Source organism: Astatotilapia calliptera, chromosome 4 (assembly GCF_900246225.1).
Source record: "Astatotilapia calliptera chromosome 4, fAstCal1.2, whole genome shotgun sequence".
Classification (NCBI taxonomy): Eukaryota; Metazoa; Chordata; class Actinopteri; order Cichliformes; family Cichlidae; genus Astatotilapia; species Astatotilapia calliptera.
In genome coordinates, this window is record NC_039305.1 from 17,260,337 (window position 1) to 17,277,505 (window position 17,169).

General features: G+C 43.6%; 1 protein-coding gene across 3 annotated transcripts in view; it reads left to right on the forward strand.

Annotated features, from left to right (window-relative positions):
* The first annotated feature begins 3,454 nt into the window (after positions 1–3,454).
* Positions 3,455–17,169, forward strand: part of LOC113020883 (septin-9-like) — a 58,959-nt gene continuing 45,244 nt past the window's right edge. Inside the window, exons 1-2 of one of the 3 annotated variants that reach the window (XM_026165162.1) lie at positions 3,455–3,619; positions 12,941–13,657. In XM_026165162.1, the coding sequence (XP_026020947.1) occupies positions 3,565–3,619; positions 12,941–13,657 (772 nt within the window). In that variant the 5' untranslated portion in view covers positions 3,455–3,564. The other 2 variants (XM_026165164.1, XM_026165163.1) reach the window with 2 other exon arrangements.

Below are 17,169 nucleotides of genomic sequence, written 5' to 3' on the forward strand. Positions count from 1 at the left end.
TCACGCATCGAAGCTGGTACGAGGGGTTTAGGAACGGCTTTGAAAACATGCCATCTGTAGAAAAAAAGTTAACAAAGCTGCAGTCATCAATGATGTTAAGGTGCATTCTTGAATCCTCCTGATGAGTGTGGCTTTGCTTACTATTGAAATTGTTATTGGAGTTTTATCTCAGATTTGAACTTTCAGGGCATCTTTACCACTCACCAGACTACAGAGGAGCGTATCTCAGTCTGCTGTTGCCCTGGCATCGCCCCAGCAACTGCTTCGCCAAGCTGGCATCTGTTTATAGAAGCAATCGTCTTCTCCTCCCACTGGGCTCCACTCATTTTTCAGCTCCTCGAAGGACAGGACCCTCTTTAGCGTGGTGGTGGTCTGGGTTTCTTTAAGCGACAGACTCTTTGTCTTCTTGCTGCAGTGCAACATTTCATTAACAGCTCGCTATTCAAATGTATTACAGTTCAAAAATGTACAGAAGGCCCGAAGGCCCAGTTCCTAATTATTGCTGTTTTTTTAGGAGTTTTTTTTTTTTTTTTTTTACAACAAATACGCAGCTCTGCCAAGACTAACTTGATGATTTAATTATTCTGTGGAAAATAATGCACATGTTTATGACTGATTAATGAAAAACATCATCTTTGCTCATAACACAATGCCACGTTTACTAGAAAGAAGAGGCGCTGTGGCTGAATTGACACCACAGGAGGCCCCAAAGCTTGCACCGATATCTGGAAACAACATGTCCTTGTAAAAACTTCCAGTCACACACACCCACACACACTCACGCATACACACATTTGGGCTACCACATACCATATCCAAGGCATATGTTGTGCAAAAAAGCAGATAAAAATGATTCTCAGTGCTCTGCATGTGCTGAGCGCGAGTGCACGATTGCTATGATGTGAATGAAGTTCTCTAAAGGGCGAAAAGCATTCCCCTCTTCACCCAGTGTGACAGTTGTTACAGCAGATTGGATTAGAGCTGTCTGGGCTTGCTGGGGCTTGCAAGGATATGTGGTGGAAGGAAGTGTGCATTGCTGTGTGTGTGTGTGTGTATGTCTTTCTAGCTTTGTGTGAACATTTGTTTTTCTTCACTTTTTGCTTAAAACCATTGTGATAACCACTTGATTTCAGGGTTTTGTGTAGAATCGGGGTGTAGCTCACAGTGAGGTTTGGGTATGGGGTTGTTAAAAGTCAAGGTGAGGGGTAAGTGTCCTCACACTTATACAAAGCTGCTACGGCGACAGGCCTGGGCGCTGTGCTGAGTGTGCATGCATGTTCGTGGTTTTGCATGCATCAGCTGTGCGCGTATTAGTCATCTGTGTGTGCGTGCATGTGTGTGTGTGCACAGAAAGGCTCAGTGTGTATTTTTATGCCAGGTTGAGTAGAAATCCACTACACACATGCTGGGCAGGATTAGCTGTGTGGGTGGAGGGTGTGTCCCGAGCAGGATTCTCCTCGTGTCTCCATCTTTATTTGTTCCCAGATTATGTTACCGGGTGCTATAGTGACTGGTATAGTGACACGTTTTATTTATAAGTACAACGCTGACCTCTGCTGGAGGAAGTGATACACAATTGAGACATTGTAGGGTTCATATCTCCAGGAAAACACACTTCAAGTAAACATATTTTGGTGTATTTATAGGCTAAGTGTGTGGGGCGGTAGTAAGACGAGAACAACCCCTATGAAACTTGTGAGTAAGGCAGTGATTCTGATTCTGTTCATCTGGGCAAAAACCAAAAATTAAAAATTGAAGCTTTTGAAAACATGTCCCACAATTTTCAAGTTCTCTGTATTAACCAAAATTATTCGCTGACATTTTTCCGGTTACATAATTGTTTTCATGGTTCACTGGGGGAGGGGGGGGGGACGTGGAGATTAACCACAGACTGCAGGTTTTGGTACAGTAAAGCGCCGTATTTATTTTCACAATCAGCGTGTTTAGTGTGTGTTTGGCCACTCGTGCACATCTGTGTTTATGGCGAGGTAAACACGCTTAAATCAACAGAAAATGCAAACTTTGATTCTAGTGTAAGCAACCAATTGGCTTTCCAGATAAATCACACGCCGGGCAGAAACTGCTGGGGGGGTTGAGGGGGCCTCTTAACGTCTCCTGCCCCTTTACGCTCTGAAAAGATTTACTGCCGTTTAGATCCTAATCATTTTTGCTTCAGCTGTTGTCTCTAAGGGCTGCCTCTTTACTTTACAAGCACAACATCCGTGCAGATTGGAAAGAGTTATGAGCCTTATGAGAAAAGATCCTCTCAGCACACACACACACACATAACTATAATACTTTTGGTGTTTATTGTCTTCACTAATGAATGGTTGCGAGGCCAGCAGCAGTGTTTTCTCACCGCAGGCCTGTGGCTGAGCAGTTGCCTGAGGGTGTGATAGCATTGTGGAGTAACTCTAGTTTACACAAAAGGTAACTGCGTTCGCAGCGAGCTGTCAGTTTAGGCGGCAGCGCTTTACTAGAAAAACATTTCCAAGACACTCTAGTAAACTAACTGCGACTGTGCGCAGTCATTCTTAACATGCATTCATCCACATGCCCCTAAATGCCACATCCGCTCGCTTCTTCTCCCCCTGGTCCCGTGCATGCACAGAGCAACACACACGATCACACTGACCAGCGCCCCTGCCCACCCGTCCCACAGAGAGCCTCATTCACATGGTCATTAAGTCATTAGGGTACTTATTTATTGATGTCTGCCTCCAGAGTGACTGAGCATGTCAGACGACCTACAAACTGCCTGCGTGGGCCCGTCCTGACCATATTAGTCCTTTGTGTGGTTGTGTCTTCGCTCTTGGGTCGTTCATGTGTCGTCTGCAAGCTTTCGCTCCAGGACTGGACGTAGAGCTCATCTTTCCTATACACTGAGCGAGCTACGTGTTTGCAGGATGCTGCTCTAATGGCTTCCAACCCTTTCAGAGCCTCCAAAGGCCCTTCAGTGTGCTGCCCGGAGCGTGTGAGTCATGTGATCGGGCCTGTAGGAAGTGCGTTTTGAACGTTGGTGTGTGAATAATTCGACTTGCCCGGTCGAAAATGAGAGGGTTCGCAGAGAAGAGGCAAGCCAGAGAGAGGAGGGCTGCAGAAGGGGAGGGAGATAGGGAAGGAAGAGGAGGAGGGGGGGGGAGGGAGGGAAGGCAGTGAGCTGCAGAGAGAGAGAGAGGGAGGAGAGAGCGGGAGGGTGGGGGGTTGTCATTGGTTGCTCATTCCAAAACTCTGGAAGTTGAGAAGGAGGAGAAGAGAAAAATAAGTTGCTGCTTTAAGAAAGAGAGGAGAGATAGGACAGGCAGAGCGTTTTGGATCTGTGACCTGCCTGGTGTGTGTGTGTGTGTGTGTGTGTGCATATATATGTGTGTGTTTTTCTTTTCTTTTTTTTCTCCTTCCCCACCTCTCCCTTACTCGGGCTCCTATTTGGGATTTGTTTAAAAGCGGGACTGCGCCGTAGGAAGACTTTTCCTTGCTAGGGAAAGGGAACCCTGCTCCCTCTCTCTCTCTCTCTCTCTCTCTCGCATTTATTACACACACGCACAAACACACTTGACGCCCAAAATGTCTGATTCCACTGTCAACGCTCACTTGGAAGGGATCATATCAGACTTTGAAGGTCAGTTTGTTTCTCTCATGTGCTCTGCTGATTCTTCTTCTTCTTCTCCTTGTCACTGTGGAGTGAGGCTCTCTGTAACCCTGCCATGAGGACACTATAGATCATTTCCACATGTTTGATTGGAGCCCAGCGCATCTGGAAAAATGGAGGGTGTTGTGAGGGCTTTGTTGACGTCTGCGGTGAGCTGTGGTGTTTTTTTAGGGGAGGGGGGAGTGAAATTTGTGAAAGTGTTGCTGCTTTTTAAACTGCTCTTAAACTTTTGTCGCGAGACGTGTTGAGCGAGTGTGTTTTATTCTGAAGTGTGAGAGAGAAATTTGTGCTTTTAAAGTAACTGATTTTTTTTTCTCTTGCTTCACTTTACAACAAACCCGTGTGACAGAAAAGGCAAAAAATGAAACTATATTTTAAGCGCTCAGGAAGCACGAATTGACCGTACGGCTGCGAGGTGAACACCTGGACCACCTCCCCCCTCTTCCTTTTCATCTCTCTGCCCCTGGCACACAGATTCCCCCTGTCATCTCTCCCCTCCCACTCGTCCTCTGGCTGTGCTTCCCCTTTCCCTCTCTCAGCAGCTTGTCCATTCACAGCTCCCTCTCCTCTTCCCCTTTTCGCCTAACCGGTGGTGGTTACAAGAGGGATGGGTGAGGCAGGCCGACATCTCTCCCCCACGAAACCGTTTGCCTGTCTCACTAGATGCCTCCTGTCTCACAGCCATCAGGAACGCATCCACACTTGTCCAGAGCTGCGTCTCTGTCAACACGAGTTTGCTCGTGGTATGTCCTGGGAATCTCTCTGCCGCGCTCTCTTCCTGTCTTTAGGTCTTTAAACCACCGGCTTACACAGTGCAACCGAGCGGAAAGATAAGTGGCGTTCAGAAAACAAGAGGTGTGCTCCAACCATGTAGCTCGAAGTCATGCTTTCAGACGGTCCTCGCTCATGTGTAACACCAGTATAATGGCCTACTGTTGGGGTTGTCAGTGGTGCATGTGTGTGTGTTGTCCGTGGTTGGGCTAACTGTGTGGTAATACCTTTGTGTCACCACCATGCCCCGTGATGTATTGCTCTGTGTGGCTCATTGAGCACAGCATGGCACCGATGCAGCACGGGAGTCCTGTGGGAGCCGATATGTATCAGGGTTGGAAAAAAAATAACTACAAGTTCTCCTCTTACTGTAAGTGATAAGATTTCATTATAATGAGCTCATTTGTTGGTACATTTTTTAACATTGTACTTCACTTGAGAACAGCTTTTGGGCAGTCTGCAATCAAAGGGGTTTTGATTTTAAATTTGCTGTAAGAGGAACTTTTAAAATCATAAGCAAGGAAACTTTAGACACAGGCATCTCCCCCTTAAAGGTTAGATGATGCTTTTGTCACAAACTCTCCTTAAAGCCAGACTCTGTGACTTTAGAGAAAAAAATTAACACACTTCTCTGACTGAAAAGATGAATTTTAAAAGCAACACAACACACCCTTTATTCCCTGAGGGGAGTTTAGCTGCCTCAACTTTACTTGGACCAGTGAGATCGAGTCAGCTAGTTTTATTTTAGCATAGTATATTACACCCCGCTTGTATCTTGTAGCCACAGTTTTAGCCTCCCCTGTCTCAGGTTTTACATCATTTTATGATACAAAGACCAGCAGTGGTAGTTTATTACTGTGTAATAAGAGTCTGTTGCCTTTTCTGTAATCTAAAGTGGCACGTGGTGAATGGTGTGCTGCAAGAACTTTTCACTGTAAGCCTCCAAAACAGGCCTGCATCCAAGCTTTTGGTCTTTTCCGGTTAAAAGACACAAGGCTGGGAATGTTTAGGATTTAGGTCAGTTGGGGGTGATTTTAACCACCACAGATCACACCTACAAAGATTGGAAGAAGTTTGGAAAGCTTGCATTTTTCATAGTGATTTCACATCTCTGATTGGGTTTGGACCCATCTTTCCTGGGTTCAGACCTTAAATGCATCCATTGCACTGACTGGTACTGTGACATGAATCAGGAATTTCTCGGTTAAAAGACAGTCAGCCAGTTTAACAGCCAAGTAGTTAGCCAATCGACATGACTAACGCTGTTGTTGAGCTGTTCAAAAGTGTTGCAAGAGGTTTGGGGGAAATCAAACATGCTTTTCTACAGAAAACAGAGTTGAGACGACGTCAAGACTGAACATGGGAACAAAGTGTAATGAGCGCTGTAATAATAGGTTAACTTTACTTTATCTTATGTCAAATATGCTAATTATTAATATGCTGACAAACCCCAGTGCTCTGAGATACCATCTTCGGATTATGTTCTTTGCTTGGATGGGATGGAAAAAGAGTTTGCGCTGTGTAATCCGGACAGTAACAAGAACGTTATATGTATCAGTGTGTGTATCTGCCATGTCACTGGTGCTGGACAGTGAGTGTGATTCAGCCTGCCACGCCCTCGGCTGATGACACCATTGAGAGGCTGAAACAGACAGAGGAGAGGATTTACTCGCCCCTGAGGCTGGTGACCTCAGCTGTGACCTCAGCCTCCCTAACTGACATAGATCATTGACCGGGCCACTGGGCTCCTCTTCTGCGAGCAGATGGAGCACATGCACACAAACAGACACACATTCAATTCAGGGTCATCGCAAGAGATCTGTGCTGTCTTTTCTCTTGGGAAAAGTTGGCTATTTTTCTGTCTCATAGCCAGATATACCGTGATTTAGCGATTTCTGTCTACTACTCTTGTCTCTCTGCATCTCCAAACTGCATGTTAAGGGCATTTGCTTGTCCAATGAGAGGAAATTCCACAGGAGTACATTTCTGCGGTGGGTGAAAATGTCGGGGTAGGCCGGAGAGGAGGAGTGGATCAGAGCACAGCCGGGTTTCTTTTTTTGTGCATGGGGCCCAGCCTGCATGGCACTTTTTTTTTGTTTTGACAGTCGGTGATAAGACAAAGGAAAATCTTATCTCGAGCTAAGAAAGCAGGCTTTTATAAACAACTGAAAGAAAAGCCTATAGATATATAGTATGCCTGGTATGTAATACAAAAAAAAGGTTAACATTTACAGAATTCGTGGGCTTCGTAGTCTCTGTTTCATCGTGTGTGCGGCAGTTTTAACAATCTGTTTCTAAATGAGGCGGCCCACCTTGTTCTGTGGGATAATTCTCGTTAATGGTGACAGAAAGAAATCCGACGAGGAATCATAGCAGGAACTTAAATGCCTGTCAAAATGAAAACAGTCATTATACAGTAAGCCAACTGCCAATTACATGTGGCTTTGGATTTTTTCAGGAACCGTGTTAGTTGGTGCTCTGTAGCCAGCAAAGCGTTGAAACTGTGCTACAAAGAAACAGATACTGTATGCTGGGCTAGTACGATATTGATTGCAAGCATTAAAGCTCAGTAGACACACTAAACAGAGAGTGTGTGAGAGGAAGGAAGTAACTTTCTGACAAAAGGCTGATGAGCCACCCTCAGGAGTCCCCATCCTTATCAGCACTATCAGGCTGCTCTGTATTCACCAGCTCCAACAGGTTTCCTGCTAATGACGCCAACTGCAGGGGTGCTGCTGGAAGCCACAGAGGGTCACTCTGCAGAGTGAACACAGCAGGTCTTTGTTAAGTTTTAAAACTAATCCTAGTTTTTTGTCCCTCCCAGTTGGACATGACAAGTAAAAAAGCTGCACCTATTCCAACCCCGGGCAAGATCCGAGAGTTATGAACACACTCCATGCTACAGCTAAAAACAGCTAGTCTTCGATGAAAGATTTTCTTTGACTAAAATGTTTTTTTTTCCTGTAAGGGAATGAATAATGTCTTTGACTGAGATTCGTTAAGGACCAAATGATCCTATGCCAGCTCTTTCAAAGAAACATTTTGACCTGCAGGCCACCCTGTCTTTAAGAGAGGAGTGCAAAACTCAAGTGCTCGAAAACAGTGCTGTAAATAAAAAATGGGCATGGACAGCAGAATTCACTGTAACTCGTTTGTGTAGGCGTTTGGCTTTGCAGAGTGAAGGGTTATTTATATGCAACCTACAGACATGTGCTTACATACAGCTGTTAATAAAACAAAAGAAAAACAACAGCATGCAATGCTGATTGGTTAAAAAATGTGCAGAAGGATGCTATATGTCCCTCAATGTTATCTGCATCTTAGACATTGGGGGCAGGTGGATGAGCATTACTGTTCAGCAGCTGGCTTGTGTGCAGCTGATTCATCCTTACTACCACTCCCTGCGAGGGGATGGAGGTACTTGTTGGTTCTGGGGCAACAACCATAGGTTTTTCCATACTCTTGGTTTACGTATCTATGTATTTTATGCAGTTTTTCTTACCAGGGTGGTTGGGGATTCATGATTATTTGTCCTGTTATTACATGCATTACTTGGCTGAAAGATGAGCAAAAACACAAGCAAGACTATCCTACACTGTCTTTTCTTATATATATGCTGCCTCTGGTGACAGTAAAAACTACAAGATGTACATAAATGATGGTCTGTAAAACTGTGTAGGACCGATGCACGGCCATGCTGCCCCTTAATGTCACCCAGCGTTTGGCATTTTGAAGCATTTACTTTAACACTTTTGTAGTTTCCATCTTGTTCTTTTGGAGCCAACAGTGACCAAATTTGGATGAGATGGGGGACTGTGAAATTTGGCAACTGTGGCTCAGATGATAGAGCAGGCTGTCTACCAATTGAAAGGTCGTTCCCAAACTCCTTCAGTTCACATTACCAAAGTTGAATGTGTGTTTTATTGGGTGAATGAGACTTGCGGTACAATTCAAGGCTTTGATGATCACCTGCATAGAAAGACTATAAAATCCTGGTTCATATACCATTTACGTTGTGCCACTTGAAGAATTGGTTAACAAGCTGGGTGTGTGTCTGTACGGGGATATCACATCGATACATACATGCCCAAGTGGCGTAGTGGTTATCATGTTTGCCTGTTACGCCAAAGATCCCTGGTGAAAGACTGAGAGGAGATAGAAACCCAGCCTCGGGGAGGTGGAAGTTAGTGTACTCTTAGTGCCGGTCTCAGGGCCTCCCATGGTGGGAAGGTTGCATCAGGCCGGACATCCGGCGCAAAATCTGTGCCAAATCAAACATGAAGGTTTATCTGCTGTGGCTTCCCCTTGGGAAATAAGAGAGCAGTATCTAGTGCGAAGTAACAGGCTGCTAAAATATCTCTAAAGTTGAATCTAATGTTGTAAATTCTGCTTTAAAGTTGTAAAACTATAGACCTCAGACCTGGCTGCAGCATTCGTATCCACTCATTGTCAGCGTAACAGCACTCCGGTTTGACATTACTGAGCAGCTCCATTAACACAATGGGATGTGCCTGACTAGTTGAATATGTTTAAAGTTAGTTAAATATCTCACATGCTACATTTGCATGGAGCCAAGTATTGCTATTGTAGTTGGTTTAAACACCTCAGTAGGACTAGAAAGGTCCAAGCCAAGTAAAATTTCAGGGGAATAAGTGTAACTGATCACATGAAAATTGTAACAGGTAAACAGTTTAACCTGATTTGTCTTTCTTTGGCTGTGTTCTTTCTGCATATGGCAACCTCTGCAAGCTGAAAATTTGGTCTTTGATAACACTGCTTAAGTAGAATAAATACCTGCAACTTCTTCTTGGAACAGGTGATAGATTTCCACCTTCAGGGAGATGATCGTGAAGAAGATAAGATAAGGAAGGTGACCTTATCTTGTGGTGGAAGATGACTGCAGGCCATACTCATCACTTTTTTACGTGCTTTTCTACTTGAATGCGTTGGCACATGAGCGTGTTCAGCTCAAATCCCAATAAGCTGACCCAATCAGAACAATGTCAGGGAGAATGAAAAATATATATAACTGGATTCTTTTTGATGACCTCAGCTGTGTTTCCTGTGACTTCACAAAAAAAGTCTTCAGTTGAAATAAAGTAAATATTGTTTTTGCATTAGCAGGATCTTAATTCGGCAGGAAACAAGGACAGGGACTGCGGGAAGCTGCTGAGAATTGCTAGCAGACCAAACCACCAACTCTTCTGCAGCAACTGTATGATAAAGTAGACAGTACATGCACAGATACAAGGATTATAACTTACCCTAAAGCATGCTGGTACTTTGTCATGTGACTGTCTGTTTGGAGGTATGCTGGTGCTCTAATTAGGTTTTGTCAGCTTGCTCACTGTCAACCTCCAGATGACCAAACTACCTCTCGCTGACCTGTCCAGCTCATCCGCTGTCACGCTCAGAGATGCGTATCGAATGTGGTCCTCATTCGGTACATGCTATGCTAGAGGAGAAGCGTCATGTGATTTTTCTGGCAGCTTAACTATGTTTCAGTGCACTACATGGATCCAGCCCATGTCTGACCGAGTGTCGGGTGGAAAACATCACGCTTGGCTCAGTGTCTTCCTTATTTGGCAGTTAAGGTTGTGAGAAGGGTTTCCAAGATTAATAGGACTCAGAAACCTGCTTCAAATTCAGCTCAAATGAGAGGCAAAAAGAAGGGGTTGCATTTTGTTCCCCGTTGGGGCTTATCAGTCAATATCTTTGCTTCGTTGGAAGGTATGTGATCAATGCTATCGCCTCAGAGCAGCAGCAGCTTGAAGCCATCACGCATAGGAATACAGCTAAAAACGTCACACGCGCTCAACGCCGTTCATGTGTAAACATGCAGGCACATAAGGAGTCACTGAGACATGCAGAAGTAATGGTGCCATCGTCTTCACACCAAAAAAAGGGATTAATCCCCACTGACCGTCAAAACAACAAAAAAAACCCAGTTGTGTTTGCTTTACTTTAAACACACACGCACGCGCACATGCATGCACATCCAGTGAGAGATAACGCAGAGTAACTCAGCTGACAAGGCCACTGTCTCCACAGTGTCTGTGAGGACGTCACTGCGTTGGCTTTGTGTCACCACAGAGCGCACTTTCAGCGCCGTTTCAGGCAAACGGGTCATTACTGTTTATCAAACCAGCAGCCAGATGCAGTTTTAAGTCATCTTTGGCGTCTATTTTGTGCTTACTTTTACTCCTCGGCCTCTATAAACAGAGCGAGTCATGTCCACTAAATTAGCCGCTTCGTTAATGGTTCCCCTCCTTTCCATTTCTGACAAGAAATTCCCACCGCATTCGATTAATTTTAGTATAACTTCAGTGTGACTAGTGTGCCATCTGTGTGCTTGTACTTAAAGAAGAACATCAGGCATTGCTACCCTTGCTTCTGAGAACATTTCAAAGGCCAGTTTTCTCATTATTTCTACACAAAGAGCTTGTTGTCAGACACAGATGAAATGATCGCAGCGATGTATATTTCATGCTTTAGCAACTCAAAAGGTCATTACCGTTGCAGACGACCAGCTAACCCAGCACCTCGTGGTGGGCAGTGTTATTTGTTAGTTTCTTCTCGGTACACGCTGTGATATCAGACACAGAAACCTGCAGAAACATATCGAGGATGTGGAAACACTGAGTTGGGGGAAAGAGAGGATTCTCCCATGCTGGTACTTGGCTCGTCAGCTTTGAAACACGCCAGATGCCTGATCGGGCTCGGGTGTTTATCTGGGACAGGGGCTGTGTTGGTCCAGATTTTAGTGGCTGCTCTTGTCTCTGGGCCGAGCTGAGGTGAGCCAGGTGTCACCATCGACATCTGACATGCAGCTCACTGCAGTGAGGAAAAAAATGCAATTTATCAACCAGTAACAACACAGCTGCTGGTGAAATACTGACTCATTCAAAAGATATGGAAGGGGCTTACTAGTTTGTCAATATACACATTTGGATTTTTCAGAGCAACTTTTGCTCTGTAGCCTTCCTCATCTTTGTTTTCAGGAGCCAGAATTGACTATATTTAGAAAAGAGACTGATGTGCTAAGTCATTGCATAGCTACCAAACTGCCTGTATAGTCACATATTTTATTTGTACAACATTTTTATTTACTTATTTTTATTTTATTCTTATGATTTTCTAATATATGTCTTATTGACTTTTTCTTTCTGACCCTTTTGTTGCTGTAACGTGTCTATACCATTAAAATGCTAAAATTCCACTCACCAAAGCAGGATCCAAGTTTCTTTGGCATCTTTTCTTGAACTAACAAAACTTCAAAACATATTACTTGCTAAATTCAAAGTAGTCCAAAGGTTCCGAGGCTTAGTTTGGTGTAGAATAAATGGTAATATAACATAAAGTAGATATAAGAAAATATTTCTATATTTCATTGTTAGTTTATTAGTGAGAGTTTTGTTTTAAATAGATCCTTTAATAAAATCTATGGAAGCTTATTTTGACTAGTGGGGAAAAATACAAGTAAATCAAAATTTCAGGTTATTATATCAGTATTTCGACTTACTAATTCAAACTTCTAAGAAAATCATTGTAAATTGGGAAAAGTTTTATTATGTAAAATAAAAAAATAAATGCAAATTCCAATCTGAATTTTGAGATAATAGCAAAAGGAAATTTTCCCTATGGCAAAAATAAAATAAAAAATAAATAAATTACAAAATCTTGATACTTCCGGTAGAACATACGTCAACGCTTCAGAATTAAGTGTCACGTGATCAATCTGGGCTCTGACGACGTCATCCTGATACGCTGTTCTGGCTACAGGTGCGCGAGGCTCGCAAGAGATGTGTAGGTAGCCGGTTAAACTGAACTCTTTCCTTTCAGTGGCTGGGTGTGAGTGGAAAGCTCGGCAATCCTATTAAAACGTGCTTGGTGGGGAAAAAGAAGTATCTTTATCGAGTGAATTAAACGCCATGTTATCGCGCTATATGAAGCGTGTCAAGTCGAGTAAGATGAGTTTCTTCTGGATTTTCTTTATTTCATTTCAGTGGTTTGTTAGCTAACCAACTCGTTAGCTGATATCCTTAACATTGCGCGCTGCATTTCGTTTAATAACTTATATGTTTCCGATAAAATTGATTATTTTCTCTATAGGTTATTGTTCAGCATGTGTTTTTGCTATTATTGTTTAAACCTTTGTTAAAGTGGTAAACCTGAGGACTTCCAGGCCTCTAGAGCCTCTGGTTTTTCTGCAGTTTCCCCAGAACTTTTCAGCTTCAAAGAAAAATGTAATGAGTATTTGAAATAAAATTTATGGTCTAAAACTAGGCCATTAAGTACCAGAAATGGATGTAGGCTCTATAGAGTCCTGCTACAGGGTTGGAGAGGAAGTGATGAGCATTATTGTGTCCTCTGGCTCTCATGTTTTCTTCTTTATTTGTGCTTTTACTTTCTTTTTGCTCCATATGATAACACTGTAATGGTGCAACAGTGATTTAAGTCCATATCTGTCAGCTCAGGCTGTTGTTTCTTATGTAACCATGTTTGTTGTTTGTCTTTCAGCGCTGAAACGCTCGTTTGAGGTGGAGGAAGCGGATACATCCACACACCCATCGCCCCTGACTCGCCGGACCACCAACCCCCTCCGCTCATCCACCTCCTCCACATCCAGCCAGCGGAGCTACGACTTGAGCTCCCGCAACTCTGATTACTCCTCCACCAGATCTTCACCCTCTGAGTCCTCCAGTCTACGCTCCCCGAAGACCGGCATGAGGCGCATTGAGTTGTCAGGGGGTCGTAATGCTGATACAGCCTCTTCCCGCCGTGCCGAGATGTCCATTGAAGTCTCCTCCAAGCAGATAGATAGCTCGCCCAGTGCCGGCATCACCCGCTTTGGGCTCAAACGGCCGGAGGTCAGCCTGAGCAACAGGAGCACCTCCCTGGAGAGCTCCTCCAATTCCTTCTCAAGCACCAGTAGCAGGCGAGGGGAGCTGAACATGACGAGGACCCACGAGCCACCCGCCCCTCCCCGGAGGATCGACTCCCAGATGGCCTCAACCCCGGTGTCTAGGATCCCCGAGCCTCCCCAGAGAAGGGCGGAACCCCCGTCGCCCAACCTTAGCCCAGTTGATGTGGCCTTCAAGAGGCCAGAGGTTCCTGTGGAGAACAACGGCCACCAGCCGCCTGCACCCGTCACCCCCCTGCCTTCACCTGCAGAGCACCGGGTGGAGAGGGTGCAGTCGCCTGTCACAGAGGCGTCCGCAAGCCGACCAGCAGACAGTGAGTACCTGCTCAGTTGGGCTTGTTTTCCAAACTAACCCCTGTGTATGATTTATAGAAGTAAACTCCTCAGTGAGATCAAACAGTTTGTTTCTGATTTCTTTGTTTGTTTGAAAGCGCCACCATATCTGATTTTCACTTGTTTCTTCCGCTTGACTGTTTCTTCTTAATTTTATCTTGCAACACACTCATAGTCATGTTAAGAGGAGGCATACAGCTCACAGTCCTTGTGAGCTTGTCATTATAGACTATCTAAATGTAGGTCAGCGAGGGTGATGATGAGAATCCCAGAGCTTCTCCCAGGACAGCGGTTACAAGAAAAGACTCAGGCAAGCGGTTGAATATGTTGGCTCTCCCTGAACTTAAGTTAAAAACTTATAGCACTCACAGTCTGGTTGAAGCCTTTGTAAGTTCAGACAAGCAGGCAGTTGTAGTTAATTTGGTCTGTTATTTTTATAAGATGCATGTGACGCGGGAGGAAGTCTGGTAGCCGCTGTTTTTTGACCTTTGCGTGCGGTTTGTGATTTCTTCTCCTTTTTTTTTTTCTTCTGTGTATTCTCTGGATTTTTGTGACATAAACTCAGTAGGATATTTGCGCAAGTGAATTTATCCCTGTCTAGACCACTCAGAGGCTTTACTTTTCACCCACAGCTGACTAACCTCTCAGATGTGGTACAGGGATGATGCCAAGCCCAAACTCGAGCGTCAGATGTTTTTCTAGTAACTTGTGCCTTTAAGTATTGGTTTTACTGAGGGAGAAACAGTCACTTTTTGGACTAACCACTCAACCTGACCAGTTCAAGTGTTTGATGTTGATCATAACATGATTTGATGGAGGACTTTTTAATTTGCTTGACCATTTTTGAGCAATCGATCAGGGGAAAGTGATGACAGAGGTTGGTTAGGCAGCTCATCCAGCATGTTGGTTCATACCCAAAGATGACACATTACTGCCTTTGAACTTTTTCTTATGTTCTTTTTCTTTCATCACATTATCAGGGAGAATTTAGCGCTACAGTAACACTTTCCCAAAAACTGAATGTGGATTTCCATGAGGCACTTTCTGGATATGCCTCATCATTAATGGATTAATTAAACCTAATGTTTAAGGTTAACCTATGACCTTTTCTTTACTGCCACTCTCAAGTCGAACTGCTCCCCCCCCCGATATGTTTGTTTAACCCTGTGCTTTAATAATAAATGTCAGCCTTTGGAAGTGTCTGTTTTCAGTTTTTGAACTGTCATTGTATGCTTTGTTTTTTTGTTTTTTTTGTTTTTGTAATATTCTTCTTGGCTCTTGGTTTAAATGGAAGAAAGCATGTGTATTTGTGCAGGACGTTTTTTGTTTTTCAGTTTATCGCTTATTTTGGTTGTTTGCTTTCCTATCTTGTCTAACTAAAACAGCGCATCGCTATACTGGTATGTGTGTGTGCGCCTTTGCTATCTGGAGAAAGCTGTGCTCATAGGTTGCTGTCACTGCTTAAGTAGCATGCAGGCGTAGGCGGCTGGGAGGTGGTACATTCCAAATCTGGAGGTCATAAAACATTTTACATAAAAATAGAAAGCCTCCAATTTCCACTTTTTTACATGGTGTCTCGCCTGTTTTTGACTCTGTCCACTGTTTTTCCCTTGCAGGCAGCTAGAGATTTATTTTGGTTGTCCTTCTACCTAAAGATATAAAAGACCTTTAAAACTTTTGTTTCTTAGATACCAGCATTGTTGTATCATTCAGCACATGTGCATTCTAATTATGTAAAATAAGCAAGGAAACGGGAGAGGATTAGATCTCAGCTTCTGCCACATTTGGCTCAGATTACACACTTCCTGCTCAGCCATGCATGTGGTGGGAGGCCCTGCAAGAAGCTTGGGAAGCTTCCAGCAGTGAGCAGATAGGAGGCGGAGAAAGAGTCTAGAGTTTGTGGACAAGAAGGAAAGAGAGAGCCAAATGCATGGAGATGTGAAGCGTGGATAGAGACGATGTGCTTCCTGTAGTTTGTCTGCAGGGAGAAAACAATATGAGAAAAGCCCACTTTGGCATCCCGTCATTTGGAAATAAATCTAAACAGTTAGACCACACTGGTTCAACATCGTGCCCAAAACCAGATTTTAATTACCATTTTCTCAACAACTCCACACAGCTTTGATGCAGGCCAAGCATTTGTTTTTGTTGGTAAATATTTTGACTTATTTTGGAAAGGGAAAAGGGGAATGTTTTCAGTTTGTTTACTTCTGTTGCCGCCTATGTCAGGTCTGCATCCAGTTGGGTGTCAGTGTTTTTTCTGAGACCCATTAGATTATTACTTAAAGCCTCTTCTGATTTATATGAAGTGGGACGTACTCACCTTCGGGTGTCAGCTCATGTATGTACATGCCATGAGTGCATACATTCATCCTTGTGTGGATGATGAGGGTTAAGAATGCCTCACGCCCAGGGGAGAGTGACTGATGGACATGCTGATAGGTGATAAGAAGTTTTGTGGTGGCTGTTCGAGAGCACAGGAGGTAGTAATGACATGCTTTGTGTCGGCTGATTTGTCGCCTGTAACGATGAGCAGCTGTATTCAGTCTCAAGCAGGATGTGATCTCATGTTTACCCACAGAGAGACACACACATGCACACTCATTGTGTACACAGCTCAGTTTCCTGTTCCTGGCCTTGACCTTGATTTGTTTTGTCATGGATGCTGCGATACATGTTGCAGAGTCAGTCAAATAGGCTTTGTTTTGCATAAACTTACTGCAATTTTTTTTTCATATTATTTCCAGATTTAGATTCAGTTTGTGGGTTGGGATGTCTGTTTGCATGCAGTTTCTCCTGCAAGTTTTATTTGCAAAGGGCGTTATGAAAAATATCTGGGAAATTAGTCAGCTGCTCTCACCGTGCATATTAATGAATGATAGCGAGGATTGCCACAACAACAGTAGGCACCTTTTCAGAGAACCAGCTGCTATGGAAAACTTGACAGGAAGTGGGTTTGCTAACACATTTGCAGGACTTAAAATTTGAAATAGTAATCTAAAGAAACTCTGTATGTAGTGGAAGTGTGTTCAGCATGTATGCTTTGCTCCCTGATTCACAAACAGCTCAATGTAAAGGGGCAGTTCAGAAGGTTTCTTTTTTTATTGTCAATGCAGGCATCTTTACATGGACAAAGGGATGATCACAGTTCAAGGCAAGGCAATACAGAGTCTGTCCTATAAATTTGTATCTGCTGCTTATATAGCGCAAAAGAAAATACAGTGAGTATGTGTTTCATGTGGAAGGACTGTGTAAGAAAAAAGAAATACACATAAATGCAATAGAATTCAAACTGTGGATGCAAAACAATGCACCCCTCAGTAATGTGTTTTTGAGGGGGATACTGATTCTAAGTTTAAATATCACATTTATCTGCTGATGATGATGCCTGCAGCCATAAACAAACCACAGAAGTATCTTTACACCGATCTGTTAGAGGTTTTGCGACATAAATTGATATTTAACAATTTAAAACCTGTTGGAGCTCTATGAT